The following is a 27,965-nucleotide window of genomic DNA, read 5'->3' as shown; positions in this document are numbered from 1 at the left end:
TAAAAAATCGGTTTTATTATTTTCACTTTTATTTACTCATTTTGACACTTTGTGTTTTGTGTTATTGTTTCATCTTCTCTTAAATCTGGGCTTCTTTCTGTTTGGCTTGACTGTTTATTTATTTGTCTTCGTGCATGTCCTGATTTTGCTTTGTCAGCCAAAGCACTTTTTAAACTCTGTTTTAAAAACTGCTATATAAATAAAGTCATTATTAAAATAAATATTATAAAGTCTATGGAGACTAATACTCTACATGCAACCAAAACCAATGTCCGTGTTCTCATTAGCTTCTATGATTTCCTTATACTGTCTGTCCAACTAATAAATGATTACATGGTAAATATTAACAATATTTAACAAACCTGTATTTGCCACTTTAACAACACGCAACTTTATCTCTTAACATGGAGCGTGCACATTTTAATCAAAAACCCACATCCGTACTCACCCATAAAGTGTCAACAGTGGCCACCTGCAGCCCAACATTCAGTCAATATAAACCTCGCCTTTAGTAACAATCTGTAACAGGAGTTTTCTGTTCTACAACGTAGATGTTGACAACCATTTCCTGTTAGCTAATTGTGGTTTCACACTTTAAAACAAGTGGTTATTTATACAGGAGACCTACTCAGTGCTGGAACACTACTTCTGTTTCACAACAGAGGGGAAACAGAAGGGAACAACCTGTGTGCTTTTCACTTGAAGTGCTTTCTGTTCCTGGTTTAAAAAGAGATTATTTTTGCTGTGGACACTCTCCCACAATACAAAAAAAGGATGAGAAGACAGCTGTGCGTGTGTGTGGGCAGTGAGGACTGATCTGGCTTCTGATAAAACACACATAAAGAAGTCTTGTAGTGGGATTGCCTCTCTCAGCGGAGGACTCCTCTGACTGTCTGAAACGCTTCAACCACCAATAATAACAGTAATTATATTAGCAATTACATTTTCCTTTTTCTTGGTGGTTAAATCAACCACTCTTTTACCCTCAGCACTCAACAGCCTGCTGAGTACATAAGCAAGAACTGAACAGTAGATGATTCTGGTGAAATATTTAGAGTTTTATATTTATTTTATGACGTTTGAGATTTTTCCTTGGTGAAATCTGTATTTATCACCTTTGAGCGGTGATGGATTTTCAGTTTGTGAAAGTTGTACTAATAGTCTCACAGTGAAAGATTGTTCAGGGGTTGACAGTAACAAATGTTATTGAAGTGAAATGATTTTCTCTGCCAGCCAGTAGAGAATAAAATGAGCAATGCAGCAATGAAACGGCTAACAAATGATCGTGGCAGCAGTGTCATCTTTCTGTGTGATGTGTGCGGGGAGAAATTATAAATATTATTCTACAGTAACAGAGTTGAGACAAGGTCCAGGACTATGTGGCAGCAGCTGCATGAGGAGAGACAAGAGGTGGGGTAAGGGAGGCAAGAGAAGTCAAAGGGGGGAGGGGAGGGTGACAAGTGACCCTGCAGACAGGCTGATTCTGTCATTCCAGCGGTCCCCGCTGTCACTTTTATTCACATCTCTAAAAGAATGTAGGGCTGGGGTGAAAAAAGAGCAGGCAGGAATAATGAAGCTCATCCTGGAGGGGGGATAAGATGGAAGAGGGGGGAGGAGAAGGAGAGGCAGAGCAAGGGGTGTTAAATAAATAAAGAGCAGCAGGACTGATTTCTCCGAGTGCGTCAAGGTTGGAGCTACATTTACACCTGTCCCTCAAGGCTGCAGGGCTGAAAAGGCACAACTGGTGCTCAGATCAGTGGGAGCCGTGTCCTCGGTCAGCCAGAGTCAAGATGCTGCTTCCTGCAGGCTGTGGACACTGTGGGGCAGGTGGAGCACAAACGGCTGCCTCCACCCGCAGACACAAAACACACAGAACTAGGCTGCCTGACAGCTCCTCCACTTCACTTACATAATGCTGTCTGAACATGATGAAACTCGGGCGTGAAACAGCGGTTGCCTTGACCGAGGTGACAGAATACATCAACTGGACGAAGGGTTCAAGGCAGAGCAAAGCTGCAATAAAATGCAATTTGATGTTTTGTAAGTGAAATTTTAGAGTAAAAAGTATGAGCAACTTAAAATCATGGTTTCTACAAACTAACAAAATAACCTGTAAAGGTTTTTGTTTTATATGTGTTAAGAGTTTTATCTGATGTAACAGTTAACATCATATAACATCAGTTTGATTATGTCTAGGGTTTAAAGGTGCAATGTGTTAGATTCTAGTGAAAAACAAACAAAAACTACCTAACATTATCACCAAATGTGAAGAAATACCAATTTTGACATGACATCTATGTATTGTCTGGACATGTGGCCAATTCAAACATACTGAAAAAATTCTGATTCAAAACTATCTTCATTTAAATGACTCAACACCAATTCATAAAATCCTGAGGTTGATCTTTTTTATATGCCTTTTCTGTAGGAAAAATAATTATATACAAACATCTACAACAATATATAATTAATTTCCTTATAGGCAGATTCTGACCGATATACTGGCCTAGCTTAGCTTTCATATCAGGGGATATAGCGGCTAATAACTAATAAGAAATACTAAAAGAGGTTTGAGATCAGTTAGAAACAGCCTGTCCTTTACAAGTTTATTTTTACGCTGAATGATGCTCTACTTTGTATACATCTTGGTCATAATTTAATAATAATTAAAATAAAAAATCCAGTTTAAGCTGGGCTATATTGTGCTATCATATGCTGTATCGTACGAGTATATAAGGCTCTATCATTACAGATAAATAAAAATAATAAAAATAAAAATAATGCAAATGTTTTTCCAGTTCAAAAAGCCAAAAGTGAATTACTGAAGTGAAGACTTTATTGTCTGAATCGGGGTATTTAGCTCTTACCGTCGAGCCCCGACTGTTCTACCTTCACAAGTGGTCTGTGGTAGACCTGCTGCGGTGGAGAGCGGCAGTAAAGCCTCCCCATCATCATGGCCGTACCCGGCTCTGATCATCTTCGTGCAGCAGTTTAGCTTGGCGCCGGCAAGCATACATAAATAAAGGCGAACTCGTAACCAGTCCACAAAAGGATGGCTGACTTAATTTGTTGTGATTCACTGTGGTCCTGCCGTGGGCTCTGGCTTTATTCAAATGTGCCCATCATGTTCAATTACAAGACAATTCAACCCATTCACTTCCACCGGATCTGAGCTACTGGACTCAGAGCTCGACAAAAGACTGCCATTACGAAACAATGTCAAAGTGGAAAAAGGGTGAATCACCCAGGAGAAGAAAAAACTAACAAAGTCATTTTTGGAGTGGAGACTTTTGTTTTCCTAACATCTCCAGACAGATCAGTCAGTGTTTGCTTTAAAGGAGAGCGGGTATACAAACATGTCTTGACTGTGTCATAAAGCATCAAGGTTTAACCCGCAGCCGTCTTTGACACGGTGTTACCCAGCTCTTTCATAACCCTGCTACCCCTTCATGATGTGGTGTTTGATCAGGCTGCCATTTTCTGACTCCAGCCCTTCAACAGCTGTGCTGAAATTCACATCTAAATTCAAATGGAGGCTAACATTAACAGCCCTCAGTCCTTTCCCCCCTTTCCAGACTTCCACGCTAAAGATTTATTCTGCGGCTGATAAACAGGATGCAGCTGCTCTCGGGCCTTGGAGGAGCTGGAAACTGACGAGTGTTTTTACTGATGTCTTGTGAGACCGGGCCAAGAAGAGGCTCGTTTTTAACTCTCTCTCAACAGCTCCCTCTTAAGACACAAACCGAGCTCTGACAGACAGCAGCTACACAAACAAGAAGTAACACCAAGAAAACTAGAGAATACGCTGAAATAACAGCAAAATCAATTTCTCATGTGTGCCGAGTTCAAGCATGATGCCTTTGTGAATGAGTTTTCAAAATAAAAGCATGTTCTCTTACCACTTCATCCTCAGACCAGCACTTCTCGATCAGTTTGGGGACAGGCTTCTTCACCAGGCGCTGGAGAGCTTTCCCTGCATCATAGCTGCTCTCGTGAAGCTGCGGACAATCACAACAAATATCAGCTTATAATTCCAATAATAAAACAATGCATATATATACACACTAAAAAAAGATACATTTACGCAGGTGCCAATTTTTTTTAAATGACATAAGGATGCAGAATGGTGCAGAAGGTGCATTTTGCGTGACAAAACACTGTTATAGTGAAGTACTGTAGTGCTGCAGAGATGACCTGGTCAACAAATATTGTTCTCGAGATGGAACAAATTATAACGCGAATGTCACATCATGATTTTTGTATATAAAATGAAAATTGAGATGAAAAAAATTATCTAATCATGAATCATGTCGCAGTTGTATTATCTGTCCAATTTATCACAATACCATTTTTTTTTTACCACATCGTCAGGCCTGCAATGACATCAGCTGCACTGAAACATTTTATCTGAGCTGACGATTTCAGACTGAACCTTTTTAACCAGAGATCTGGAAGACAACCAGCCTGGAAATAAACAACGCAGTGACAAAGGCAATCACCGTGCAGCTTTAAGCCCTGTGTCACATTCAAATGGGTGAAACAGGCAACGCTGGAGCTCTTCCTCTGAGAATAAACAAGCATTGCTCATTGGAATTGCAAATAGAGAAGAAGGTCGAGAGACAATGACCTGCCCGCTATGTTAATTTTCCAGTTTATAGAGTCGGAATATAAATGCCCTGTTTATGATGATTCTAATCTTTTTCTTGTGCTTGATTCCTCCGTATTCATTATCAATGTGACGGACAAATCTCTCATTATACCCTAATGTATTATGAGCCTCAGAGGCTGGGTTTACTACAGGGGGCTATTCTACTGGCTCGGGGGCTTTATCATTGCCCATCACTGTGGAGCTGCATCATAGCTAAAAAAACAAAAAAACACTGCAATTCAAACGCAGCGTTTTATTGTGAAACTCTGATGGACTGCCGTTTTTTTTCTGTGATGCACACTTCACTTCAAGTGTTTAAACTTGTTGCATGGTTACTTACAGTGTTAAGTGCATTTAATGTAGTGTCATCTCGAGAGGCTGCTAAACACCCGTCTTCTGTTGAGCCGCCGTCACACATCCCTGCAAAGGCAGCCATGCTCCTGTAGACACAACACACATGAAATCAACATTAAAAGCAGCCACAAATCATGTCTCATGTAATTTTAATCACGTCTCACAGGTATAGTAGAGATTAGGGATGGGGCAATATGCCCTTCTGCCTATTTGATACGTATCACGATACCTGGGTACTAATTCGAAATCTTTTGGGATTGGATGTAATGATTTATTGAGGTCTTTGTTTGCTTTTTTAACTCTAAACCATGGGGAAAAGTTCAATCATACACTTCTAGTAGCAGTATATCATGAGTCATGTTTACAAAAAAAATGCACATCACATGTAAGTGAGTCTTTCTGAGGTTTATTCAAAAGTATAATAGCCATACTGATCATAAAAGCGGTAAATAAAAGACTTTTCGAAGTAAACTGCTAAATTTAGCTGTTCTTGCTCATCCAGCTAGTGCCAAAAGGTATTAAAACTGCACACAGCAAGTATGCATGTGTGCGAAATGAGCCTTTAAATGAACATTCTTTACATATGAAATTAAACTCTGTTAAAAAAAAAGATTTACTTAAAATTAAAACATAAATATCAATAAAAAAAAACTGTTCGAAATAAAGAAGAAAGATCCTAAGAGTCACCTAAACAGATTTTCATCTTCTTTAGAAACATGTAAAAGTGTTGACGACTATTTACAAATGACTTCTTTCAGGTACACAGACAAGAAACCATTGCTGGCACTGCAATACGGCTACTGACACAATCAAACAGATTGTGACAAGACGGCAAATTATTCAAATGGGGGGCGACTATAGTACAGGTTTATGGAAAGCTTGGTAAGAAATGTAAAAACTAGATAGCTTGGTAACAAATGGAGCAGAGCTGCAACATTAGTCTATTCATTGATGGGTTATTTGACAAAAAATAAATTGGCAAATATGCTGTTAATCAATTCATTGTTACAAGTCATTTTTAAAAGTAAAAATGCCAAACACGTTGATGTTTGTGACAATTTGCTGCTTTTCCAGGTCTTATTGGTCTTACTCCAAGCAAACTGAATAATTTGGGGTTTTGGATTGCTCACATTGGGCTTTAGGATATTGTGCTTGGCATTTTCCTGAGTTCCATTTCCAGATGTTTTATACATCGGATGACTAGTTAATGAGTAGAAAAAACAAGAGGCAGATTAAATTATGGTAGCAGGAGCTGATGTAGCAACATCAGAGGACTTTTTCTCTTAACTCTGGGTCTCCTCTCCTGCAGTAAACCTTATTTCTCATAAACAGGTTTTACATACATTAATAAACATGTTTACTACACTTTGGTCAAAGCAATGTTTTGTCATCATTAAAAAGCAGATGTGATGCTCTCTGTATGCTTGTGCCAGATAGAAAAAAACTTTTACAACCTTTAGAAGTGCGTTATAATTCACAGTATATACACAAATACAATGTAATATAAATCTCTGTAATACTGGTAAGCAATAAAAAATAAATATGATGGTTAAATAAAGACTTGATAGAATTTCTACAACTCTGTCTGTCATCGTGACAGGTGGTGATTAATGGTGACAGGGCCTCTGACATCAACATAACATAGAAACCCATTAACACATATCACTTTCACTGTAACAACATCTCAGGGAGCACTGATGAAGGATTTTATCCCATGACACAACACCTGATGAAGTGTAACATTAGTAAGTAGCGTTAAAATACCACTCCTGAGACGACAAACATTTACAGACATTTGATGTGACTGATCTTCGGTATCAAACAGCTTCATGGTTGAGAGTGAAAGCCACAGCTGTCATGTCTGTATATCATTAAGAGCTCAATTTTTGCAACAATACTCTGAAATCAATACAGCGAGTCGAAGGGACATTTTGGGGTTACATATTTATTCTATGTAATCTTTAACCTTAGATAGTTTTCCCTTGAACTGAACTGTGTGTTTCTCTGGGCTCACCTTGCGGCTCTGAGGTACATGAGAAGATCACAGTCATTGACCCCCGGCATCCAGACCAGCTCCTCATTCTCGGTCACGGCCTGGCCACCAGGAGAGGGGAAAGGCTGCAGCTCTGGGAGCTTGGCCTAATTAGGTCCAGGGAGAAGGGGAAGGAGAGGGACAGATGGTGTCACACTACAAATAGACACAAGCTTGAAGAAATATCAGCTTTCAACCCCCTGTCATCAACTCTTCACTGGGTGGTGGAAGGGGCGACAAGTTCCAGTCGCAATGATTCGACATCTTTACACGACACAGAACTGTAGCACTCGGATGGATTTCTATGAAGAAGCACTGCAGATGAACTAAAACTTTCAAGATGCTCAGTGTTTTTGTTTGTTTGGTTTATAGATGGAAACACAGTGGAAACATTAATGGCTTCCTGATGTACTTTTTAGAGCCGACCAATATATCAGTCAGCCGATATTATCTTCTGATGTTGGTCCATCACAGACATATAGGAGATCGGAGTAGCTTTTTGCTTTTTCAGATTGACCATCAAATAAATTAATTGAAAAAATGTGCTGCTTTGGCTCTGATGCCTGATCCTTTCTCTGTCTGTAGTCACAACTCTGTGGTCTCACTCAAAAACAAAACCTAATGGTTGTCCGTTAGTGCGGCACGTTTGTTGTCCAATGTGCGCAGATACGATAACCTTTTTTTTTTTAATAGAACATAAAGCAGACAAAGTTTAAAACGTAAACTACCAGCGAAGTTTGTGGTTTCAGTGCACTGATGTCGTTTTGGGCAATTAAGTTTATTGTTAAACTGTAAAATATCGTGCCTCCACTTGCTAATATTGGCATCGACCCAAGCAATCGAGAATCAGTCAAGCTCTAGTTTGTAAACTCAAGCAAATTTGTGCGTATATACAGTTATTACACAACGCTACAGTACAGTTTCACAGGCTGGCAGATGCAAATGTCACTGTAAATAAGCATGCAAACTTAATGCAAACCAGAGCCCAACTTGTATTGCATCAGAGCACTGAGACAGTCAACTTCACTGGGAATTTAGTATTTATAAATAACACCAAGCATTTTTTTTATTGCATTATAACATTGAAAAAAAGTTTTGATCTTGGTGCATATCTGACAACATACTTTGATACCAATACATCTGCGATGTGCCAATAATGGCGCAATAATATCAGCCTCCAGAGATATTGGTTGGGCTCTAATAAGTTGCACACCATGATGAATTAGCGGATCTTACTACAGATGTGTCTTTTGTTTTAGATTTAGGTCGAACATTTTAGATGTTCTGCTTCTCAAATAATCATCCAACATGAGAACAGGACTGCAGCAAAGACCAAACTAGCTTGTAATTTTCAGCCATGTCAGTTATTTTGAACACATTAACACATTATCGTGCCACTACACATCTTGTTTAGATTTAGTTATCTTGAAGGGTAAAGCCATACCATGAATCAGACTAAATGGCATCTATGACGTTGAGAGGTATTGTTCACTGGCTGATGGTGTGCTGTAAGATGACTTACTTGGTGACTGGGTCCCACTCGGATTTCCCCTTGTGTGCTGTTTAGTCGCCTGACAAGAGACAAAGAAAGCAGATTGAAACACAATATTTACTTGGCAACATTTCAAAGCTGGCTGGGAAAAATCAGTCAGCATAGCGCCTGTTGAATAAGCGGAACAATTGCTAGACTATAAAGTCACAACTGGGTTTCAGAAGGGACTAAAGCTTCGAAGAAAATGTCAGAAAACTAACGATTCCTGTCCTGGACATGATCAAATACAGTGTGGGGGGACACAAGCTGTTCTCTTATCTCCATCTTCAAGTCACATGTGAGGAAAAAGTACATTGTTTTCTTCTGAAAAGCAAATAAAGATTTCAGGAGAACATTCTCTGCTGCATAGCGAGCTGAGCGGGGCACATTTGCAGGCCTGATATTGTGGATGCAGCAATAAAACAGAATCCCCTAAAAGAAGGAGGAGGAGGAGGAGGTGGAGGTGGGGGAGCTGGCTCTGGATATGCAGGGCGAGAGCCTCTGAAACGGCTGCCGGTACAAATGTTGGTAGCCATAGCAACTGCAATTTAATAATAGTGTTCGGATCTCCAGCTGCAGTGGATTAAAGAAAATGACAAGATGTTCCTTTTGAAAAGCCATTCCCCCTGTTGCCTAGGTAACAGTGCCGATTTTCATACAGGCGAGCGCGGGGCGGCCCAGAATCTGTCAGCGTGATTTGCACCCGGAGAAGCTCGCACTCCATCACGGAGACCTGGCGGAAACCTGAGAGGCCGCAGCCCGTCTGGTCTCTTTACGGTCCTCCAACCGCTAAACCCAACAACAGCTACATATTCTGCTCCTTCCTAACAGACCTCCTCCTCCTCCTCCTCCTCTCAGACAGTAATCCATATACTGTCGTGAACTATGGCTGACAGAAGCACTGGCACGGACCGTGTCAGCGCGGGCCAGAAAAACAAAAAACTGAATTTCAGCTGCGGTAAATGACCCCAGGCCTGCCAGGACCGTCTGCTGCTCCAGAACATATCGAAACACAAATACTCTCAGCAGACGACAACATTAAAACTAAAGCGATCAGAGTTTGGTCGACCACGAGAGACCAGAGCGAGGAATGGTACTGATAAAGATAAAATATGGTCGTTTCCTGCGACATCAGCACTTCAGATTATATTTTAAAAGGTTTCATAACGATTTCATAACACTTGAGGCCTACTTTAAGCAGCGTTTCCAGCGCCATTTTTTGCCTGAAAGTTTTAGTATTACGAGTGAGTGGCACGGATCTAGCTAAAAAACAACTACTTTGTTTCATTATCCTTTACATCTACAATGCTCCACTAACTAAGAAAAATGTTGGAGCACACTGCGCGAGCGTGACTCTGGTCTACGTTGCCGGCTGAGAGAAAGTTCTCCAAACGTGTTCCCTGACGATGTGCAGTCGGCCAGGTTTGGCAGGAGGCTGTAAGGATGACAAATGAGTGCCGGTGCAGCAGAATGAGAACAAACGGCGGAGTCTTGAGGACAGCCATGTTTTACTCAGGCAAATACCTGAGAGCAGACATTCAAGCTGGAATGCTGCACAGGTCCTGAGAGAGGAGGCAGAATACAGATGTATCGCAGCGGGGAGCTCTCAGGAGTTTCCTTTAAGGCTGCGCGCACACTTGAGCAAAAATATTTAGAAGGATGTGATAAAAGTCGGGCCGTGTTAATGTTGGGAACAGATCCAACAACAATACTGATGAAAAAAGGCATCATCTCAAACTTCTCTGACTTCTTGTTAATTATGTGTTCATTTTCCTCTAATAAGCTGCACACAGCTTGCTGCCTGATAACACACAGACACACAGAGACACACACACAAGTTCACATCTAACTCAGCATTAGTACACAATACTGTCAAATGATTACAGGCTTACATATTAAACCCAAACAACAACGTGACAGTCTGGTCAACTTTCTCTGTGTGTGTGTGTGTGTCTGTGTATGTGCAATCAAGAGTAGCCCCGCCCCCCTCCATCAATTTCAGCCAATCGCAGCGCGAGTCTGTGGCACACTGACATAATTGCAGCACGGCGAAAACAAACCCAACTCGGTGGTATTTAGGTGGCGTGACGAGCAGCGTGGACACACGGCAGCTGATAGCCGAGAGTGGAGGGAGCCGGCGGAGCTTTGTGTGCAGCCCGGCTGAGCTCCGTGCGCCATGTCAGCCCGGTTGTAAACAGGAGCTGCAAAATGGGAGCCACAGCGGCTTATAAGCGGCTCTTACAAGCGTCGTAAACGCATATCAACCGAACAGATGCGTCGCAAACACCGTGCATTCACCGGCTAGCGTGTTAATAAAGGTGTGACACATCAGCGTTGCCATTACGGCAGCACAATAAACGCGTAACGCTCTCGTTCTCTGCAATGACAGCCTGTCTGCTCCCTTCTCCTGCCGCTGACACAACGTGCACACATTAGCTCTCCTCGTCCCCGACGCGAACACAAACACAACACAACGGCGGCGATGCAGACCAGCTCGCACGCTTGTTTTTGTCCCGAGACCGAGCGAGACGCGCCGACAAGTCGCGCGGCGAGCGGAGAAAGCAGCACGAGAACATGAGCGCAGACCTACCTCCTGGGACTGAACAAATCGTCCATTTCTGACATCGAGCCCTAAGGTTGGGTGGTGACACTGTGTGTGTGAACGCTCGTTGGGTTGAACTCCCCTCTCCCACCTATTTCTAGGTGCTCAAAATGGAGAACCACGCACTCGCTCCCGGAGAGGTGTTCACTGAGCTTGTGCTGTGACCTCAGCCTGCACGTACAGCGTCGCGAGCTCGGCTCGCTCCTCCACAGACACTACTGAGCATGTGCTGCGACCTCACACCGGCGCGCACACACGCACGCAGAGGGGCAGGCAGGAGGCAGACACGCATGCACGACACGGAATTCATCTCTCCTCGTATGTCTGCGCCATAATAAACAAGAGTGAAATTGCAAGGCTGCAGACAGCCCGCTCAGAATACCAAACGAGCGAGCAGAGAGGAGGAGGAGGAGGAGGAGGAGGGTGGCTGAGCAGCAGGGCTCTGAAGGAGGGGGTTCCCAACCGGCAACACTAGGTGCCAATAACAAGGACAGCTGTCACACACGTGAGGCTCTCCAAACACCACCAATGGACAATAACAGTGGGAGTTCACCACCAATTAGGCCTGATCATCATGTGCAATAACCAACGTGCCCCACAAGTCCTTTAGATCAGACATGAGATCTATGAAACCATGCATGATGTTTAGATATTCACATTCAGAATATAGATCATATTTACCATTCTACTGTAGGAAAACAAGCTAGGACACTGAAGTCTACTGGACAAACTGTCTGCTGGTGCTCCCCATCCGTCCCACAGCATCTCACTACACTTCACGCTACTCAAAATTAGTCAGGGATGTTGGGATATGGTGCATATATGCATGTGCATGGATATGCAATAAAAGTCAAATAAAAATGTAACGCATTAATTTGGGGGAACAGTATTCACAAAACACAAAATAAGAAGTCAGATATGTCACAGAATAAACATTCAAGTGAAACAGTAAAAATATCCCTAACTAATCTGAGTAGTGTATTACAAAGACTGTTCGGCCATTTGAAAAAAGAAAACTCATCCAAAAAGACTGTTTATCTCCTCTCCACTTTCTTTTGTATGTATATATTAGTAAACTTGTTCATGTAGTGTATGCCTTCGTAAATATATGAATGTTTATATATGCATGTGCACATTTATGTGTGTGTGTGTGCACGGTACATATACGCACAATATCTAGTGCATGTGAAACTATGAACCATTATCTGTCTTCGTCTTTGTTTGTTTTGTTCTTTTTCTGTGTTGTTTCTTTATTTTTTGTTTGTGTGGATGTAATGATCAACCATGTTGCTGTCATTTTTTCCTGTACTTGACGTAATACTATGTATAACTTTGTAATTATAACTTTTTCTCTGAGCATGACAAAAAAAAAAACATTTATCTCTTATTGTTTCTAAATGTAGCACCTGAAGCAGCTCAGCATATTTAAAGAAAGCGATGTACAGTACCTGCACAGCTGTGTTGGATTGTGTCCACATGGCTGAATGCACCTACTGCAAGTCGCTTTGGATAAAAGCGTTGGCTAACAGCTCTAACCAACACTTTACTATAACTTCCCAAAATATTACCGGTATGTCCTGACAGACATGAAACTTGAGATAAACTAGAACTTATGCATTGAAGTTTGTATTTTTGTTAACACTAATACAGTCCGATTTAATACCGTAGATGAGCTAATGAACATACGATGGTATGATAACTGTTCATGCCACCGTATATCGCTGCAATACCAGTATCGGGAAGGCCTCTAATACTGCCTAAAGTGCTGGACGAGTATACGCCTGTTCAAAAATAGGAATAATATATAAGTTTTTAACACACTGGTATTGGATTGGTACTCATATTGGCCGATGCTAAAAGTTTAAGTATAAGAATTGTATCAGGAAGAAAAGAATGGTGTCTGTAGATCTCTAAATTAAATGTAATGTAATTTCATAAGCAGCCAGCTGAGTGGGTGTCACAAGTACATCTTATTAAAAGTCAGTTTTTAATCAAAACTCAATTTTTGAGCACATCAACATTAGCATCACAACCCAGCTGAATGGAATTCAGTCGTCATTATTCATGTTTTCCTTCCTTGATGTGACATGTGCATTTCATTATAATCAAACAAGTGAATTTAAACACCACCAATGAGCCTCAAGTAGACTTTTTTCATTCTAATCTTAATTTTAACATAAAAGATCAGTAATTCAAGCTTGACATGTAATTTGACAAATATCAACAAACGCCCAAACAATTAGAAAGCCGTGGGGGTTTCCCCCGAGCTCATTCTCCATAATTACACCACATTAGGACCATTCTTTGTGCCCTGATAACATTGACAGCAGTAATGAGCAGAGAGCATCATTAGACTGTGTAACCAGAGCCAAATAAACACGAGCTCATATACAATGAAACTGAAAATGAGTTGTTCATATCCTGTCTAACGAAAAATGCAGACATGTTAGCTGTGTTTATGCTTCTGGTTTATTTTTTTATTTGTCTTGTTTGTTTGGTTGGTGTTTTTGTTTGTTTGTTTTGTTTATGTGATCATGGCTCTTATGTTGTGGGGGTTTGGCTTGCATATCGTGTTCTTGTGGGTTTATAACAATATAAACCTGCGTGATGTTTTGAACTTTCACGTCAAGATTTGTTGTGTCCTGACAACCTAATAATGACACTTGCATTTATGCTACTGCTAAATTGCCTTTTGGTGCTAAACATTGTTTATATCTACAATGGTTGTATAAGGGAATTATTTGGATATTAAGTAGTAAAAATCTAAAAATTGGAATTTGTAACTAAATTATTTACAAATCAAATTGTTGGTGGTTACAAAGGGCTTACATCTGAATATAGGACATTACATATAGAACATGACATTAGCATCTTTTTGCTGTGCAGGTATGGAGAGAATTTTTGACAACGCGGGTCAGAAAAGCCATTGGGACAACTTTAAGTGCAATACCATCAAGGGTAGGATGTCTCCACGTCTCGACAGGCTCCATTCATTGGACAATATGAGCTCCAAGTTTGTCTTTAATTGGTTCTCTTGGTTTAATTTGCACCGCCTCTCATGTGTCAATAAGATCAATGTGCACTGCTCCCATTGATCTGGTTAATATTTGTGTGTGTTCATGGGGTAATTTAGCTCCATATTTATGTCTTATTAAACTTTATTGTCCAGTTTAAAACATTCTTTAGAAGAGTAATCAAAATGGGATCAGTGTAACCAGTTGTGTTGCTTTGATGGAGTAATTAAAATAGTTACATCTATATTATATTTTCAACAGTAACTACAAGTGATCTGTAACCTATTAAACTTCAAAAGTAACCTTCCTTACGGCAGTAATCGATTAAATGTTTGAGTCATTATTCGAGTAAAATGTAATGACGCTTAACCTGGTTATAGCCTCTCAGCTGTGAGGACTTCCTGCTTTTATTTGTGGTAGTAAACTGAATATTTTGGGGGATTTTTACTATTTGTTGGGATAAACATGTAAATTTGAAGATGTCCCCTTGTGAATTGAAGTGGGCATTTTTCAACCATTTCCTGACATTTTACAGACAAAAAATAATTGATTAGTCGACAAAGTAAATATTAGCTGCAGCCCAGCATTTCTGGCCAGTAGGATGATAAATAACGGTGGTGTATCAGTGGAACTGAGTGGACAGAAAGCTCCTCACCTGGTCTCTGGGTTATATCCGAGGATATAGAAAAAGGAGTCGATTCGGGCTTTGAACTCCCTGGCAGCAAAAATGTCGGAGAAGTGGGAAATGTTGCATTTCCCCCTGTGAGAGAGAAGACAGGCTTTATTAGACAACAACAACAACTACATGACAAAGTGATAGCCTAGCAGGAACACACATTGCCCTAATTAGAAGCTCTTGGGGTGTTCATCTGTTGGAGGTGACAAATACAGCAGCAGGTATCTCGTGCCTGTCACTGCCTGCTGACTTTGCGGTGAGACATCAGGCTCCGGCCACTGAACCCGTAAACACCAGCTGAACATGTCAGCCCGTCTCCGTCTACTGCAGCTGAGGCACGGGAGATCTGGACAGGAACTCAACCTGTGCGTCTCCCTCCCAACACGATTACCCCCCAGTGAGCTGAGGCTCTGACCACATCTTGATACCATTTCCTGTTTCCAGCACTCTGGTGTCTCGGTCTATCAAAATAACAGACATCACAGGCATATGGAGCTGGGCTGCCTCGCAGAGAAACAGTATCTTCCTCCCCCTGAAAAGATTAAAGGGCGCTAAGGAGGGCTGTCTTCGGAGAGCTGCGGCATTACAGCATCCCACTGGAATTCCCTCTCGTTTATCTAAAGCCTGGAGAATAAGTCAAATCAAAGGGTGCCTTGTGTAGGAGACGTTGCAGCTAATTTGCCCTGAAATCAGTGGTTTCTGGGAGACATGGCTTTGGCTGCTCACACATGGTTTTGGTTAAAGAAAAAGGGGAAGTGGGAGAGGTGGGAGGGGTGGTCAGACAGGAATGGAAAGACTCAGAAGCAGGAACACAGAAAGAAGGAAAACGATTGAGCCTGTATTCCTTTCTCCTGACATTAAGCACAGAGAGCGACTGCCATCAGAGGCTCATCGACAGGTGTGTGTATGGGGGAGTTGATGCACAGCCATTTCAATCAGTGTTTTAATGTAAGACAGCGTGAGACATGCGCCTCATTTATGGCTTTGCCTTTTTACACATATGGTGTATTCCTGCCGCACCTGCTCACAGCAGCAAAGCATGTTGTATTTTTTTATTCGTGAATGTTTTATAAATGCGGCACTGTGGTTTCTTTAAAACACAGCAGTGATGTATTACTATTACCATGATGACACTGTTCATCATCAAACATTTATTTATCCACTTGTATAAAGCTGCTTTTAACCCCTGATTTAGATGATTTTATCTGTTTAATTAGGTTAGGTTATTTAGGTTTTACTTATTTTGTCGCCCTGTGTTACACTTTATTGTTTATAGTCTAAAAGTATATTTGCAATTGCCACTGTGACTCTTTCATTCTTTGATATGTTGTCTGCATGTACAGCACGTTGTGACCGTTTTAAAAGATGCTATGTACATTAAGTTGTTATTTACATTTTAAAAATTCTTATTTAAAAACATCCTTGACTTTATCCTGCTGGCTTTTTGCAGGTGGCTAGGCAAGTCCAAACAATTTTAACCAAAAATAAAGATGTCAGAGTTCAACAAAAATTACCACCCTTCAGGGATTCAACAATAGGAAGAAACTCAGTTCGGTTTTCCTAATCTGTCCAGAGTAAACTCTCCTCTTAAACAAATCGATGAAGGATCTCGGAGAAAAACATCTCCTACGCTGTCGGAGTTTCAGTACCGAGGTGATCGTCTTCATACACATTTGATAAGAGTCTGGGAGTGCAGCTGCAGGCAACTGTGAGCTAGCTGTGTCATCTTTGAAGTGTTGTTTATTTTTCTTCTTTTTTTGGACACAAGCAAGTAGGTGGGGATGGAGAAAGAAATACTGGGTGAATCACAGATCCTTCTTTAGATTTCGATGATCATCAATGAAAGTTCATTTTGATTGATTTTCGATTTAGAATCGACATCACAAGACCCCTAAGAAACAAAGCCTATTACAGTTAAGAGTCATTCTTTTGTCCCCTGAATCTGGATCACAGTAGGCGAGTACTTTACTAAAGTTGTGTAACCATTAAAACACAGATGGTGTTACACATTAGTCTGTTTGAGTGTTATAGAACAGTATTTGGTGTCACAAAAAAAAAATGCATTTTCCATACAGTAATCAAAATAAAACACTAGTTAAAGATTATTATTCTCTGAATTAATTTCAGAGCCACAGAACTGGGATTGTTTACAGTTTAAAAATAGGCCACAACCGTGAACTCAACAGGCGAATGCAACAAACACCACAAAGATAAGCTGGGTGGTGTAACGGGGGTACTGTGCTATAAATGCCAGTGTTGCAATCTTAGCAGCTACGATGTTCCTGGACCTTTGGGGGTGGATAAGAGAAACTTCAGCTTATATTTTCTGCCACAGCTAAGAGAATATAACTCTCCCAGTTTTTGTGTGTGAGCACGTATATATCTGTGTGTTAGTGTTTGTTTACCTGAGAGCAGCAGCATGATAAGTGTCCACATAGTCGGAGATGAAGAGCTCTCGACTCCTGACCACCGGGTCTGTGATAACCAGCTCCCGGCCAGAGTCTGCAGGAGGAAGAAAAACACAGTCGTACTGAATACAGATCCACATTATGTAGAATGCTAAAGACAACTAAATTCATTCATCTATGACAAAGAGGAAACAGAGATAAAGTAGTTTGGGTTGTTTGAACTCACTAATAAAATCATGAGCACAGTTCTGCGTACACTCAAGTAACAAGTACCTCTGCGGAGGTCAATATTATGCCACATAATTCAATAAAGCCAATAAAGTGTGGTCCCCTGAGGAGAGGACATAATGTTCAGTTCTCAAGTGAAATGACCCTTCCGGGGGTTAAGACGCATCAGCAGCACCAGGAACAGCCGGCTCTCGTCGTTGACAAATGACCCGAGTTGAGGCGTGCTGTGGCCACTGCGCTCCGGCCTTGTGACATCAATTCTAATAATCCTGAGTCCCTGCTGCAAGGACAAGCTGCAGATAGAGGAGCACTGCGCTGCACTGAAAGCTGCTTCTGGAGGGAACGGCATACGAAATGTTTGGCTGATAACCTCAATGACTAACTTAACTAAAGTCCCCCCTCTGACACAAGTGATAAACTGAGGAAAGGTTTGCTGGCTGACAAGAACTGCTTACAGGATGTTTCAACAGGTGAGAGTGTGTGTTGTAGAGCTGCAACAATAACTGATTAGTTGTCAACTATTAAATTAATAGCCAACTTGTTTTTAAATGTGTTTGAGTAACATTTTAAGAAAAAAAGTAAAAATTCTCTGATTCCAGCTTCTTTCATGTGAATATTTGATGTTTCTTTTTCCCCTCTGTGACAGTAAACTGAATATCTTTGGGCTGTGGACATACCAAGACATTTGAGGACGTCATCTTGGGCTGATCGAAATTTTCGGACATTTTAAAGACCAAGCAAGTAATAAACGTTAGTTGCAGCTCTAATGTGAGACTGAGTAAAGAGTGATGATTTTTCTCCAAACAGAGGTTGAATGGAAGCAGTTTGAAGAGCAACACACCAAATAATCAACTAAATACAAAAGTAGAATATACAACAAATGGTCCATGGTGACAACGGTCAGCTACTTACAACAACTAACACTTTTAAGTCAACAACGTTGGGACAACATTTCATGTAATAAAGAAGGATTGAGGAAATGTTAATTAGGAATTTTAGTAACCAATCAATTAATTAGACGTTGAGGGAAAGCTGGAAAGCTCACTCAATTTAGAGAGTTACAGGTACAACTATGTGATGGCTTTATTAAACAAGAATAGTGCTGTAAATCATAATATTATCAATATCACAGTGTGGCCAAATGCAACATCCAAAACACAGAAACTTAATTTTTTTTTCATGAAAGGTAAAATGTGTGAGAACGAGTGTTGTAATGAAGTACTGTAGTGCTGCTGAGATGTTAAATGCTTTTCTCCAGATGTAAGAAAACCTGTTTGTTTTGTACAACAACAAACGTCAGATCATCATAATTTTAACAGTTTTTTCAGTTTAAATTAACATTATGGTGCTATAATGATCATTTCCACTGTTTTAATATCTGTCAAAATAATTGCAAATATATATTTTTTTAAATCATGCAGCCCTTTTCAAGAATGTGTTTGTGATTTTCTTAATTAAGTATGACTAATACACAATAGAGTACGGTGATATGTAGCTCAGCAGAGGCTATTTTAAAAAATTAAACTGCTTTTTCATCAACTGATTGTTCAAACTATTAGACGACATGGTAAATCAGATTTTCCTCTGTGACCTTTCTGTCATCAGGACTTAATATTCACTTGTTAAAAACAGTGATGGTGCTTATGTTCCTGTAGATGTGTATGTGTTAGAGTGTGATGAGTCCACTGGCACTGATGGTGTTGAGAGTGTGTGCTCAAGGGCCACATGACACTGCGGGTTATTAACACTTGACAGCGCTGCTGTCTGGCCTGAAGGAGCGTTACCCGGGGAACAGCATGGAGCCATGGGATTGGCTGGGCTGCCTGGGACATCGTCTTCTGGTTTGTGTTTGAAATGCAATTCACAGCTAGTTCTTATATATCCCCCAACAGGCTGGAGAGCTGAGGCAGGTGTGTGTGCATTTGTGAAGCAGAGAAGTGTTGTGTTAAAGAGCGAGTAAGTGTATTTACTTTCCGCGTGTGTCTGTGTACTGTGAAATTGCACATGTGCAGCAGCCTCACCGTTCTCATTGTTGCGATCCTGCACCAGGTGCTGGTAGACAGAGTCGGGCACCTCTGACTGGCGGTAGTACCATTTCACATTCATCAGCAGATGGTCCCGTTTACTCTGTAACACAGAAGAGACACAGAGCGAGTGAGCAGGAGATTAAAAAAAAAGAAGAAAAGATCTCACACAAAGATAAACAGACATCATTTTGTTTGATTACGACGTCACAAACTGGCCTCTTGGCAAACAGCGAAGCTGTGCAGACGCACTGTTTATGACTCACACACGGGCTGATGCCAAAAAGCATGCAGAGAGACCAAGTCAATTAAAAAGGGATTGTGCAGCATTTAGAGCCTTAATAAAGTAAACAGTGGGATGGCCGTCGCTGGAGGAAGTGTGGAGAGAGAGGAGCCATGAGGGGGGGGTGGATGATGTTCAATCTCTGCCTCCTACAACTCAGTCCTCTTTCCTCTTTTAACTTAACAATACTCAAATGATTTAAATATACTATTAGGGCTTTTACAGTTGACCCATGCACAGAGACTGTATCCCTTTACCATGCTTTGGACTTTATACTCTCCAAGTGCTGCCACCCACTGGCCTTTTGATAAAGTGCAACTCAACAAAAGGCTTGTAATCCTTTACATGACCAGCAAGTGGCAGCACTGAGGTGAGAAGACAGCTTTTCCAAGACCAGTCAATGAAAAAACAGACAGGGGAGGAATAAAAGAGGAGAGGGAGGGTGGAAGAAAATGGTAGAAACTGAGGCCAGCGCTGAGGTGAGGGATGAAAAGGGCAAAATACTGTTTTCATTTCATGTTATGAAATATTTATTGTGCCTTCACACGAGCCCAACTGACCGTCACAGTGGTCTGAAAGAACATTAGAGGGACTGCTGGGCTGGGGTGCTGGACTGCGACACAATCCTATTGGCCCCAGCCATCTTTATTAGGGACTCGCTGCACTGCACTAACTGACTGAGACACCTGCACCACCGCTGACACCACCCGTGGAGCAGAGGAGGAATGAGCATATGGAAAAATGGAAGAAGGGAAGAGAAGTCTAATGTAATGGAAGACAGACAGTTTCACTTCCGCTCTTTCTTCCAGGCTTTAATTGTATCTGTGTGTGTAACTCTCTCTCTCTATGTGTGTGTGTGTGTGTGTGTGTGTGTGTGTGTGTGTGTGTGTGTGAACAGGAACATGAGGTCAGAGTAAAGATATTTAAAGCCTTTCGAGTACATTGTTCTGTTATGTCACTGGGGAGGAGGCTGAGCACACGCAGCCAAGCAAATCATCACCTCCCTAAACCCTCAAGCCCACCTCTGGTTTTCCCATTCCTCCCTCCCTCCTCCATCTTTCTCATTCCAACCGTCCACTCCACCACCTCTCCATTTTCTTTCCCTTTCTCCAACCTTGAGCAGGGAGGAGGAGGAGGAGGAGGAGGAATGAGTGAGTAAGTGAGCCTGGACGTGTTTAACAGCAGCTGGCACGCAGTCAGTCAGCTGCATTTAGTGCTCTGGACGATTGTGCATGCAACATCACACACAAACACACACACTTTTGCCTGTTATTCGACAGAGAGCCATACTGATGGAGTGAGACACAGACCCCCTGAGCACGTAGCCATACTGTGTGTGAAGAAATGTGTGCAATGACGTCGTGCCCCTCCCTCCTCGCCCTCCCTCCCTCCCAGCAGTTGGCCCACCCATCCCAACCTCTTGTCTATCCAGTGTATAGACACTGTGTTGCCTTCTAGACTAACAAGGCTGCCTGCCACAGCAGAACGAGTAGTTATCCGGTGCTTATACATAATTAATACTTTAAGGAGACTGTAAATGCTGCCAGTGTGCTACCTGAACATTTCATTTTCTGCCTGTAAAACCACAAAATCAAAGGGATTTCACAGAGCCGGAACATGGAGGCTGATGCAAAAACAGCAAAGCACAAGCGGGCAGAAAAGACGCACACGCTCGTAGTTTCACACCTCATTCATGAGCCTGCATTATTTCAAACCAACCAAACGAACCAAAGCAAGAGACTGAGCGAATGTCACTTCAGCTATCATCAGTATCCTCGTCACTACAGAGTAGCTGCCGCTCTCCCGAGCAGATTGCTGTTCACAGCAGCGTTAAGCCCTCTCAGGCAAAAGAGGGAGGGAGCCGGAGAGAAAGACTGAGAGTGCAACATATGGAGCACGTAGTGGGAGTGAAGCATAGCTTTCAATTATCACAATTCTATAAACACGCCGGGTGGAAAAATGAGTAGATAACGCAAGGAGAAAATGAAGGGGGATGACAGACAGCTCAGGCTCGCCGCACCAACTACTAGTTGTATTGTCTGGGTTTTTGCTAAGCCTGCCATAGAAAATAACAGAGAGAGGACGTATAAGAGGGAAGCCACAATGCTGAATTGATTAGAGACATTCCACGCTGCCTGTAGAGAGCTGAGCCCCGCACAACGGCAGCCATCTTTGTCTGTCCTGCCAGAGGCTAAACATGGCCCTGCCCTCCCTCCTCCTGGGCCCTAAACCCTGGGAATGCCGCTCGCTGCGGAGAGGCCAAAAGACTTACTAACCCACTACTGAGAGAAAGAAATGAAACAAGAGGGGGAAAAAAGAGAAAGTGCAAGGAAGCAGAGCAAAGGAGATAGAGAAGAAGGGGGTGAGGAGAGGAGAGAAAAGGGTTGGATTAAGGTAGGAGGAGCAAGACCTTCTCATTTCCTCAGACTTAAAATTACAACTATCCTCCTCCTGCTTTACTGAAGCCCCCAGGGTACAAGGCTACCCCTTTATTCATTGAGGAGATATAAATCTGAGAGTCATGCTTTGGGGCTGAGCACAATGGCACCTCCTCCCCCCCCCTCCTTTCCTCCAGTGGCTCAGCCTGGCCTGTGGCATTCCTGGGCACACTCATCAGACAGGGGTTGGATTAAAGGAGGGCCTCTTCTTTAAAGGTTATGCATTGGCCAAAATACTACAAGATTTTTAAGTATATCTCTCATAGAATAAATCCAACACGAGTTACTATTAATAAAAAAACAAATCAATGCATTCATCGCCGTCTAGACAAGCCAGGCATTGTGCGAGTCGGTTAATTCTCCCTCTGACTCGCTAAAGGTGGCTGGCCCCTTGGATCCATAATGGCTGTGCAGTTTTCTTTGTGTGGCTGCATGTGTGCGCAGTCAACTCTGGAGCTGGGGCCCCTGTGTACGACTACACCACTACAAAGACTGAGGGGGGGGGGAGAGAGGGAAATACAGAGGGCAGACTTTTCTTTTAACAAGCAGAGGCTTTAAATGTGAAAAGAAACCAGCTCTGTTCGACATACACTTTAAAAAATGGACTGAGTGTGGAATTAATTCCAGGTTTACAAGTAAAAGGAGTGTGAAATCAATACAGTGCTTTTCAGCGCAAAAGCCAATGACAACTTTAATACCTTTCGGTGTTTGGGAGAGTGCACGGCGGCGGCGGCTACTTTCTCACGTCTGTTTGCAGTGGCCTTTACAATATGGTCGTTGCCTTGCAGCCAAGCTGAGCTGTGACAAAAGTAAGGGGAACGTTGTTGCAACCTGTAACCCTCAAACCTAATGCCCTATTCCTCCCCCTCCTCCCCCCTGCACTGTAACACAAGAGCTTTGCTTTAAACAAAACCAGACCCTCCCGCTCCCACACGACAGGCCCCCAGTGCACCTCGTTAACAGGAAACCTCTGTTTATTTTCTCTGCTTTTCAAACACTCTCTTCTTCCTCTGCTAACCCTGTTAGTGACCCCCTCCTCTTCCCCCCCCTCACTGGTGACATCAGCAGCAGGATCTATGACTTCCTTCAGGAGGTGGCAGCCAGGAGTAAGGAAGGAAAGACAGATCCCCAAACACACAGATAAAGGAGACGGCAGAGAGGGAGAGAGGAAAAGGAGGGAGGGAGGGAGGAGGGTGGAGGTCAAACAGACAAGAGCAGCAGCCGCGGCTCAGTGTTAGCAAGGAATGTCAAGCAGTTCAGCCAGGCTAGCAGTCTGCTGAGCTAACAGCTTGGTTAGCTAACGCCCCAGGGGCAAGGGGAGGCTCGGGTATGGCGGATCAGGGCTGGTCGCGGTGTGACATTGACAGGCAGAGGCTCAAAATGGCACACAGGGCGGGATTGTGGGAGTGTTCACCTCGCCTGCCGCAAGGGGAGAGTAAGCACAGCCCAAGAACAAAAGGCTGATTGTGGCATTTGGAGGCAGAGATGGGATCTGGGAGGACTAATCTGCTGCTCCGACATGATAAGATTAGAGAGGGGAGGCAGGAAGAGCTTGGCTGGGAAGATCACACAAACACTCGCATAAACACACACACGCACAAAGATGATGGATCTGATTGGAAGGGTTTTCCACTCGGCTTTCTCCCTTCCTCATTTTCCTTCTTTCTCTCCCTTATTTTCTGCCGCTCTCTCAAAGACAGAGATATCTGCCAGCACACCAGCACTCAATAAGCACTTCCATCTGGACGACAGCACACACACGCACACACACACTCGAAAACTGTATGTGTGTGAATGTACACTGGTGAGGTACAAGGGATCTGCTGCGCTCACGCAATCTACGACATCTCAGTGACTGACAAAGGAGGTTGTTAAAAAGAAATGCCAGCATGCTGCGTGAGCAAACACACACATACAAGCAAATGCACACACTCTCTCTCTCTTTCTCTCTCCCTCTCTCTCTCTCTCTCACACACACACACACACAAATAACAGGCTTTCAGGATAAGCACCACTATTCTTCTCCCAACCCTGCAGTAGAGCGGGGCAGGCTGGGACTCTGTGTCAGAGGTAAGAAAAAGCACCTCTAAATCAGGCTGTCAGAGGCAGCAGCAGCAGCAGGAATCCACTCCGCAATCCTCCTCTCTCCTCGTGGGCTTCACAGTGAGTGCTTGGCTACTCGGGGGGGAAGGAAGGATAGCCTGTACCCCCAAGCATCCTCCTCTTAAGGCACATATAATAACACTAAACAAATGCTGATTACAAATGTTAGAGGAGGAGACGTGCACGGCCTGCTTCCCCCGCCAAACGGAGAGAGTGTGGGAGGCAGAGGGGGAGGTGAGGTGAGTCCCAGCTGTGGCGGCGGTGCTGGCAGGACCTTTGCGCCGTGCCTACACAGGGGTGTCTCTCTCTCTGCCTCTCTCTGGCTTGACCTGTTTGGATATTAAATCGCCGCCCTCTGCTTTGAACACACTGGGCCCATCTGTCAGCCCGGCTCCATATTGGATTGGATGAGCTTTAGCCGATTCAAAGTGGGCAGATTTGCTCTTGTTGCTCTTTGTGTGTGTGCGCCGCGTGTGTGTGTGTGTGTGTGTGCGCCTTTGAATACTAGCCTGCCTTAAATTTAAAAGCCCCTTTTCGAGGAATCAGACAGGAAATCACTTCCTGAAAGACTCCTAGTGCAAATTGACAACACACAGCAACACATCTGAGGATGTTAACAGGTCCTCCTGTCACCCGCTTAGAGGAAGAAGGGACTGCGGCAGAGATGGAAAGAAGAAAGAAAAAAAGGAGAGGGGAGTCACATGGAACTCACAGATGACACTAATTAAGACTTGAGGGCTACTATTGGTGGATCATACTGCCAACCACAGGCACACTTCACACACTGGAGAGTCACAAGCACCACACATGACCACAGGACTAACGTGCTTCATCTCTCCTTTATTTTGAGAGAATGTAAACTAATGTCAGAATTAAGAAGAAAAATACGTGACGCTGACCACATTGCCCTCCTTCCTGACAGAAAGCGGCAGCGGAGAATGGAGAACACTCGCCTTGGCTGCTCGCTCCATAAAATAGCCCGGCTGTGGCCAACTCAAATATTTGTCTTCGCCTCCAACACACTTCTGCTGCGCGCCGGTTTTTAGTCAAGAAATTTAAGACGAGTTAAGTGATGGTACGGAGAGCGCAGCGCCGTGAAAGGCAAAATGAGAAGAGGATATAAAGAATACAGTCACTAATGATGATCATTATCTGCAGACCACAGGCACAGAGCACCAGGGACCTGACCACTTGTGTTCACTGATTTAAGCTACACACAAACACACAGGCACTTCTTATTCTTTTTCCTTTTTTTTTTCTTTTTTGGAGAACACAGTCAGTCAGAAATCCTTGCAGCACTAGCAGGGTATAGACTAGAATGCAGATCCAAGTGAGACTTCAAACGCTGGGCTGTGCGAGGACAGATGGAGGCGGTTAGGAGAGCTCATATCTGGGTGTTCAGATCATAATACTGACTTTATTTCCCAAGCTCTCCCTCTCAGCCAGACATACAGTTATAGCCTGCCAGAAAACATTGTCATTTCTGCCTTCAGCCTTTCATTTAGCCGCTTCAAAGCCATCTTGCTTTGATACCTGGCTTCCTGTGTGTGTGTGTGCGCGCTTGAGTGTGTGTTTGCGTACAGCCCGGGATGTTCTCTTGAGAGCAGAGACTTGTCTGGTCTCAAGGTAATACCCATGAGTCAGGATTCAGAGTTAGACTCAGACACACACAGAATAAGACCGAGGAATGCCGGCGTTCTTAGGACGACACAGGCTTCCTTTGTGTTGTGCAGAGTGTTTAAATGGTTTGGTGTTTTGTTTGGAAAGCTATTTGCCTGTGATCCATTGTGTTAGCTTTGCCTTGTTAGCATAGCCTGGTGAGCTAATGAGACGTCTTACTAATACCGACTGGACTACTGCTGTGGAGGAAGGGGGGGGGGGGGGGGGACTGCTCATGGAGAGGGCCGTGCAGAAAGGCTATGAATATCAGGCTGTGTGTGTGTGTGTGTGTGTGTGTGTGTGTGTGTGTGTCATATTGGACGCATGCCCAGCCGGCTAATCCGGACCCTGTGTGTGTATATGTGCATATAGGCAGCCTCATGAGCAGGAGAAGGAGCTGTGGGGCTGATTGAGCGCTGTAATGGAAGACAGGAAATGAGAACGCTCACTTAAGCCAATGCTAATCGATCTCCCCGTTGGTATAATTCACACACGGACACACGGACACACATACAACATGTAGGTTAACGCAGTAGTTATCAATGCGCAAAGCGTTGGGATGTGTGTGTGTGAAGGGTGGACAGGTTGTGTGTACCACTTCAAAGACTGAAGATTGGGGGAAAAAAAGGAGCCGAGTGTGTGTTTATGTGTGTGTGTGTGAAGACTTTTCACCATGTAAGAGCAGCTGTCAGGCCATCAGAGGAGTGTCTATAGGGAGTGTGTGTGAGAGTGACATAGAAACAGAGAAATGGCCAGGCTTCTTGTGTGTGTGCTGCTTTGTATGGTCAGCGCACATCGATTCACGGATAATAGGAATATTTATGATCCTCCTAACACGCACCAGAGCTCATTTCCGCACACACTCACACACAGGAACATCTAGCGTTTCTTTGTAAGAAACACAAACACATACACAGCCAGGAGAGAGAGGAGTGGCCACACACACGGAAGCAAATAAGCAGAGAAGAAGAGCGTGAGCATGCAAAAACAGATCTTAATGCTGCGTGTGAAACCGGACAGACTGCATCGCAGGAGAAGAGCTTGTATCATCATGAGCTCAACCAGTTGTGATTGTATTGTTTTATCTGGCCACTGCTTCTGAAGATATCCATCTCTCCTTCTCCCTCTCTCCCCCCCCCCCTCCTCCTCCTCCTCACCACCCTCTATCTCGGTCTCTGAAGGTGACCTTGCCTGTCTGTCAGTCTCTAGCGATGACACCGGCCGTATCAGTAATACATCATGTTAGCGGTGTATCAGCCAGATGCCGCACAAGCCGAGCAGTGGGTGGTCTGTCAGGCACGCTCGCTTTGTACAATATGCAAATAATCACATGCAAATTACCTATCCGTGTGTGTGACGACATATCAGTGTCGATGCAAATGCGGGAGGCTATCAGATGTGTGTGTTAACAACAAAAGATTTACAGAAGTTATGCAGGCCTGTCACCGAATACAGTTACAGCTCACAAAATCACAAGGTTACTCGCAGCAACTGTAACTGCAGAATGCTAGGGAGGAATGTGATTATAACACATGTGCGCGCAAACACACACACACACACACACACACACACACACACGCACACACACGCACACGCCAGAAGCTTTGAGCAGCCTCCTGCTGTGCTGCAACAAGAGATGTATTGTAGACAACACAGCTGCAATAACAAGGCAGGCCCAGTGCTAGAAGAAGCTGTACTGCATGACTCTCAGTCTAGACGGGCAATAACAGCCACCATATTGTAACCTGACTATAGATAGTTTCTGAGAGTGTGACACATTTCAGTCCGTTTTTAAAACATGTTTAATTCTACCTGAGAATGACTTTAAACTCGCAGTCAAACACATTGAATGCCTCATTTATTCAATCACTGGATAAAAAACAAAAAGATGAAATCAGTTAGGAAGTCCAAAGGCATTTTTAAAGTGATGGGAAAGGCTGAGTTGTTCACGATGCTGTTATAGTA

The 27,965-nt window shown here is 43.1% G+C and overlaps 1 protein-coding gene across 4 annotated transcripts in view; it reads right to left on the bottom strand.

Annotated features, from left to right (window-relative positions):
• Positions 1-27,965, bottom strand: part of rerea (arginine-glutamic acid dipeptide (RE) repeats a) — a 135,316-nt gene that overhangs the window by 25,040 nt on the left and 82,311 nt on the right. For 2 of the 4 annotated variants that reach the window (XM_084365680.1, XM_084365679.1), the window contains exons 5-11: positions 19,515-19,620; positions 17,263-17,359; positions 14,837-14,941; positions 8,557-8,605; positions 7,017-7,141; positions 4,989-5,088; positions 3,900-3,998 (exon numbers count right to left, since the gene is read on the bottom strand). In XM_084365680.1, coding sequence (XP_084221806.1) covers positions 3,900-3,998; positions 4,989-5,088; positions 7,017-7,141; positions 8,557-8,605; positions 14,837-14,941; positions 17,263-17,359; positions 19,515-19,620 — 681 coding nt within the window. Of the gene's footprint in view, positions 1-3,899; positions 3,999-4,988; positions 5,089-7,016; positions 7,142-8,556; positions 8,606-11,155; positions 11,352-14,836; positions 14,942-17,262; positions 17,360-19,514; positions 19,621-27,965 lie in introns of those variants that run through there. The other 2 variants (XM_084365682.1, XM_084365681.1) reach the window with 2 other exon arrangements.

This window comes from Pagrus pagrus (genome assembly GCF_965226575.1).
Source record: "Pagrus pagrus genome assembly, chromosome: 11".
Lineage (NCBI taxonomy): Eukaryota > Metazoa > Chordata > Actinopteri > Spariformes > Sparidae > Pagrus > Pagrus pagrus.
The sequence above is the reverse complement of the archived record's forward strand: the minus strand, read 5'-3'. Positions and strand labels throughout refer to the sequence as shown.